Source organism: Arachis ipaensis, chromosome B07, assembly GCF_000816755.2.
Source record: "Arachis ipaensis cultivar K30076 chromosome B07, Araip1.1, whole genome shotgun sequence".
In the NCBI taxonomy this organism is placed as follows: Eukaryota; Viridiplantae; Streptophyta; class Magnoliopsida; order Fabales; family Fabaceae; genus Arachis; species Arachis ipaensis.
The window spans coordinates 51,546,010-51,551,877 of NC_029791.2; the positions used below are offsets into that span (position 1 = coordinate 51,546,010).

Sequence of the window (5,868 nt, forward strand, 5' to 3'; positions counted from 1 at the left end):
AACAATTCAATTTAAAATTTGAAAATCAGTTAGGAGATGGGATTAGAATTTTGAATTATGGATAGGAATCTAACAACTACCCTTCTTTTGAATTTAAAATTATCCCAACCACACCTACCACTAAAAGTATATAAATAGGGGGTACACCAATAGGTAGAAGATCACTCCTCTCAAACACTAATCATCCCCCTCCTCTTTCTACAAAAATATTCTGTGTGTAAACACAAGAGTCAACCTCATATGCAATAAAGAGGCATTAGAAAAAGAGTAGGAAATTATGCTTTTTCCTTTTATGTTTGATATGCATTATGCTTTGTTTTTATTATTTTTTTTACCATCTATGTTGTCCTTATCATATTATTATGGTTGTGTGTCTTATGGCATTATTCCTCTTTTTTCTTTCCTTTACACGCATACATTGTTTGTCATCATGGTTTCTCCCACACATAAATTTATCATTTTTTTAATCCTTTATATCAAGAGTACATGCATATTTGTGTAGTTTCGTGATGAATATTATTCCTATAATTGTAATCACTACCTCACAAGCCATTTAAGTTAAGAGTACATGTCTTTCTAATAAATCTTGTTCAATTATTTAATGTGCCATATTTTCATTATGTGCATTAATATGATCTTTTAATTTATGCCATTGTGTCATTAATATCCCTTTAAAGTCAAGAGTATATGCCTTTTTATAAGCTTTGTTCAATTATTTAATATGCCCTATTTTCATTATGTGCATTAATATGATCATTTAATTTAGGCTATTATGTTATTAATATTCCTTTAGGTCATGAGTACATACTCTTTTTATGAGTTTTGTTCAATTATTTAATATGTCCTATTTTCATTATGTGTATTAATATTATCCTTTAATTTATGCCATTATGTTATTAATATTCCTTTAGGTTAAGAGTACATACCCTTTTATAAGCTTTGTTCGATTATTGAATATGTTCTATTTTTATGTGCTTTAATATGATCCTTTAATTATGCCATTATGTTACTAATATCTCGTTAATTAGAGAGTACATGCATATCCTATGCCATATAACTTTGGTATCATTATCTCACATGTCCCTTTTATCATCATATTTGTCCATCTTCTTGCATGATTTTCTTCTTGTGTATGCCTAAACAACCCTATTTGTAAATTGAACTGAGGGAATGATCATTCGGTAAGGGAAGGTGACCGCAAAGACAAGATATCGATATGACCTCTCGATAAGGGAGGGTGATCAATCGAGATGATCTTTCAGTAAGGGAATGTGATCGCCAAAATGTTCGGGATAAGAACCTTTGGTAAGGGAATGAGACTCCATCTTTATAACAGTTTGAGCTAAAAACCTTCCATAAAAGCTACAAGTTAAGAAAAGAAAAGTATAAAGAAAAGTTTGATTGTAATTATATTTTTAAGGTTATTTTCTTAAGTTAGGATTATGTTGATTTTTATTGCGTTATACTAGGTGTACACCAAAATTAGCCACCAAAATCAGCCACCAGTATAAAATACATGTTAGAATACAAATACACATTGAACATAAATTAAACTACACATGTATTTATACATAAATACATTGGTGGCTGATTTTAGTGGTTGATTTTGGTGTACAAATAGTATTCCCCTTTTTGATAAGTTATTATCCTTTCTATTTGACTTGCCTATGTCAACGTCACATGCTTTTCTTTTATACTTATTATGTTTTACATTTTACAAGAAAAGTTCATAATACATGTCATGCCATATAATTTCTTTTTAAATTGTCCTTATAATGCCTTAAAGGCCTTTTTAAATTCCGTACTCATGGGAATTTTGTTCTATTTGCTCGAACTTAATTGAGTGTGTCCAATTCCGTCTTTTTATTAGTATTTGATTGTTATCTAAAATTTCATGCGTATTTTTTTCCTTCCTTAAATAACGATTGAGTTAATTTGCTTTGGGTCAAGGGTAACACCCTATCTAAAGGCCTTTAAGGATAGGATTTATCTAAAGGCCTTTAAGGATAGGATTTAATTTAGGGTGTTACATAAAGAGTTTGCTTGAAAGGTCATAAGCACTTGTCTTAGTTAATGTGACATTTATAGGTGAATGTTTAATATTACTAATGCCAATTGATTGAGTAAAAACATATCGGGTATGTTAGTGGCCGAATCAGATTTTTTTAGAGGCACATAGCATAATTCATGCATTCGGTTATATTTCAATTTGTTAATTTAGTTTGTGTTTGTGCAGTAAATTGATTACAAATAGAATCTTTAGTCATGCTACATGAAATAGTATTAGAATTAGAAATGCTATCAGGACAAGAAACAGGATTCATGCAATCATTGGAATTTCCATTTATTGATAAGGGTTGAATCTGACTAGTACAAATTGATTTATTAGAAAGAAAATTTAAAGGCAAGCTAGAGCTATTATTAACGGAACTAGATTTTGTTGAGGTACAATTAACAGAATACGAAGAACCAGGTGGTAAATTTCTGGGAACACTTGAATTCTCAAAAACATACATGCTATCCTTAGTAATTCCAGGAGAAGTTCTCGAGATACCTAATCACGTTTTACAATGTTTAGGCCAAAATTTAAAAATACACAATTGTCCTCTAATTTTGACACACTTAATAAGTTTTAAGTAATTTGAGGAACATAGAGAAGATTAAGTAATTTATATTGGACATTATTTTTATCAATTAAGCAAGAAACTTCAGAATTTTGAATAGAAATACCTGTGTCGTTATCTATAAAGAGCTGATCTTGATCATGATTGATGTATGAGGAGGAAAGGATATTATTCGAATCATTAGTCACGTGGTGACTCGCTCCTGATTCTGCAAACCAAGAAGCTTCACTACTAGAATGCTCGTGGTTGGTGGTGGCGGGATGATGTTTGAGTTGGGATTTGAGTTGGTTGTGTTTAAGAAGAACTTGAACCTTGCTGGAATAATCGAAGCAGAAATAACAATTGCAAGCTACATGGCCGTTTCGGCCACAAATTTGGCAAGAAGGTCTTTGATTACTCCATGAAAATCTACCCCACCTCTGAAATCTTCCTCCTCTTCCTCTCCTTACTAAGCCACCACGTCTAGAATTTGTGAAGAAAGACTCTATGAGAGATTTGCAATGGCAACTCCTTGTGAGGGGTTCTTGAACCTCACTAGCATGTCCTCATAAGCAAGAAGAAAGGCCTCAGCCTCAATCGCAGAGAACATTCCTAATCTTGACATGATGGAGGTGATGTATCCACTGTAGTCTTCAGTCAATCTATCCAAAATCGCCTAAGTGCGATCATCTTCTTGTAATTGGTAACCAATTGCAACAAGTTTCCGAATTTTCGCAAGATAATCAGTGATTGTACCAGTTATCTAGATACATTTGAGCTGCGACTTTAGACTTTGGACACACATTTTAGAGGTTACAGAGAAGTAATTCAAAATTGTAGACCAAGCATCACAAAATTTGTTGCAATGAAGAATCTATTTTGGAAGCTCGTGGACTAGAATCAAGGAGGCAAGTGGTGAGAGCTAAATCAATCTGCCTCCATTCTTTGTATTCTTTTTATTCTTGGAGCGTTTCAGGTGTGGTGGTCGTGGTTGAAGGCTTCGCCACTTTGGCAGCTGTATCAGTGGTGGATTTTGAAGATTGTTCGAACTGTGGTGGCGCTTTTGATCCATCTAAGTGATTTTTCATGTCCAATGTTTGAACTATTAGCCATGCTTGATGTTTCCAGGTGTTGTAGTTTGCTTCATTCAGCTTTTCTGCAATTGGCACTAATGCTGATTTGGTGTTGTCAGCTTCTCCAGAGGGAATGAACGTCATTGTTGTAGAACGAAAAAAAGAAAAACATAGGTTTTAAGAAGAGGCTCTTGATACTATTTTAATTACTGTAACAGACAGAGAAAACAGAGAAGAAAACTGAAATGAATATATGATTAATTTTTTTGTAGAGTATTACAAAAGGGAGGTCCTATATATATAATATATATATGGAAGCCACTCAAATCAAGTTCGCTTAAAACGTCTTTTTTTAAAGATGTTTTTCAGTAATTAAAATTTAAATCATATTATTTTTGTCAAAATTAGGCTAGACAAATTGATTTAACCGAAAAAATGGTGAATCAAAGTAGAAGTATTTTAGTCATTTTCTATAATAGGGTATTGTAGTCATTTTCTATAAAAAAATAATATTAATTTAAACCAGTTCAAGATTTAATTCATCATTTTTCGGTCAGATTAATTTGTCTAGCCTAATTTTGACAAAAAAAAATACGATTTAATCGATTATATGTATTAAATTTTAATTATTAAAAATCATCTCTATAAAAAGACGTTTTTCGTCTTATCTAAGTGGCTCCCTGTGTATATATAGCTTACACTAACAGCATACAATATATAAAGCTGCAGATTATATCAAACTAACAAACCAGCTTCACTCTTATTAGCTAACAAGAGATTTTACCTTACCCTATAACAATTAGAATTTAGAGTCTTGACAATATTTTTAGTTGTTCTACGTCATTTCTTTATAAAACTCAGAACAGAGCATATGATTATGGAAAGACCGAGGCCCACAAAACAGAGATTGTGACTGCTAAGGAGGGTGCAGGTTTCATTTGGTATACGCTAAGGTTTTATGATTATTTAGAAGATACATTGGACCTCTAATACACTAGTAATGGTGTCTTTATCAATTATCACTGCTGCCTCAATGCTTTTAGTCATTTCAGAGTTAGATACTCCTCAAAGCTTTATTGCCAAACAACATACATCTTGTGGGAAAATCTTTGCTAGATGCATGTTGCTCCTTATTAGCTCATCAGGATACTTTTGTTCGAATAAATTCAAATTTTCAATAAAAGGGAAACAAAACATATACATAAGACTTCTGAAGGTACAAATACATACATAAATTCTTGTACTCATTACAGAAGAAGAGTCAATAAATCAAACATTATTCCCGGCTTACAAAATAATATCACAAATCAAAGGCAACCCAACGGGAGTTTTATTCTCTGTTTTAGGAAATTTCTTTAGTGATGAGTACAATTTGATGGAGAATGAAGATTTTTGTTAAATTTTTAAAGAATATATACAATGCAAATCATAAAATTTTTGCTTGGAGCTTCTTCTACTAAAAGAAGCCATCTTTATTTTTCACCAAAATTTTATTCTTTACAGTAGCATGACCCTGCAATTCATGGAAGATTTTATTGATTAACTTGTGGTTCAACAACGAACCGACGCCAATACCAATGTTTTCCCCATATGATATACATGGAATCCAACGGAATCCCCTTGGTCTCAGGCATGAACAGAATAATGAAGATAGTAATCAGTGCAATCCAAGCCGCATAGAACAGGAACGTCCCAAACTTAAAGTGACATAGCATTCTCAAGAACGTTTGGGATAAAATAAAGACCGTTAATAACTGAACTGCAACGGCAATGCTTTGGCCAGGAGACCTGATCTTTAAGGGGAAGATCTCACTAGGAATCAGCCAGCAGAGGGGGCCCCATGACCAACCGAATCCTGCGGCGTAGAAGCAGAGCAGCACCAATATGAGTATAGTGTTCCCCTTCGAAATGCTTTCTGTGCCTTCAACGCCACTCACTAGTGCTAACACCACACCCACTGCAGTCTTCACAACCATATGACATACAATCATGATAAATATGTGACATGCGTATAAGTTATGCTATCAATTTTAACATTAATAACCGTCATACGACCTATAACAGAATACGATTACTGAAGCCTCATGGTTTGAGCAAGTAAAGCGAAAATTACTTTATTTACGTCTTATTCACAGAAGAGAGGAGAGAGAGAGTATAGAAAATCAATTTTCAGTTGACTAAAATTAGCAAAT

General features: G+C 33.0%; 1 protein-coding gene across 1 annotated transcript in view; it reads right to left on the minus strand.

Moving 5' to 3' along the window:
• The window catches only part of LOC107608207 (sugar transport protein 5-like), a 6,685-nt gene continuing 5,746 nt past the window's right edge, over nucleotides 4,930-5,868 (minus strand). Inside the window, exon 4 of the mRNA XM_016310069.2 lies at nucleotides 4,930-5,640. Within this exon, the coding sequence (XP_016165555.2) occupies nucleotides 5,209-5,640 (432 nt within the window). The 3' untranslated portion in view covers nucleotides 4,930-5,208. The remainder of the gene's footprint in view (nucleotides 5,641-5,868) is intronic.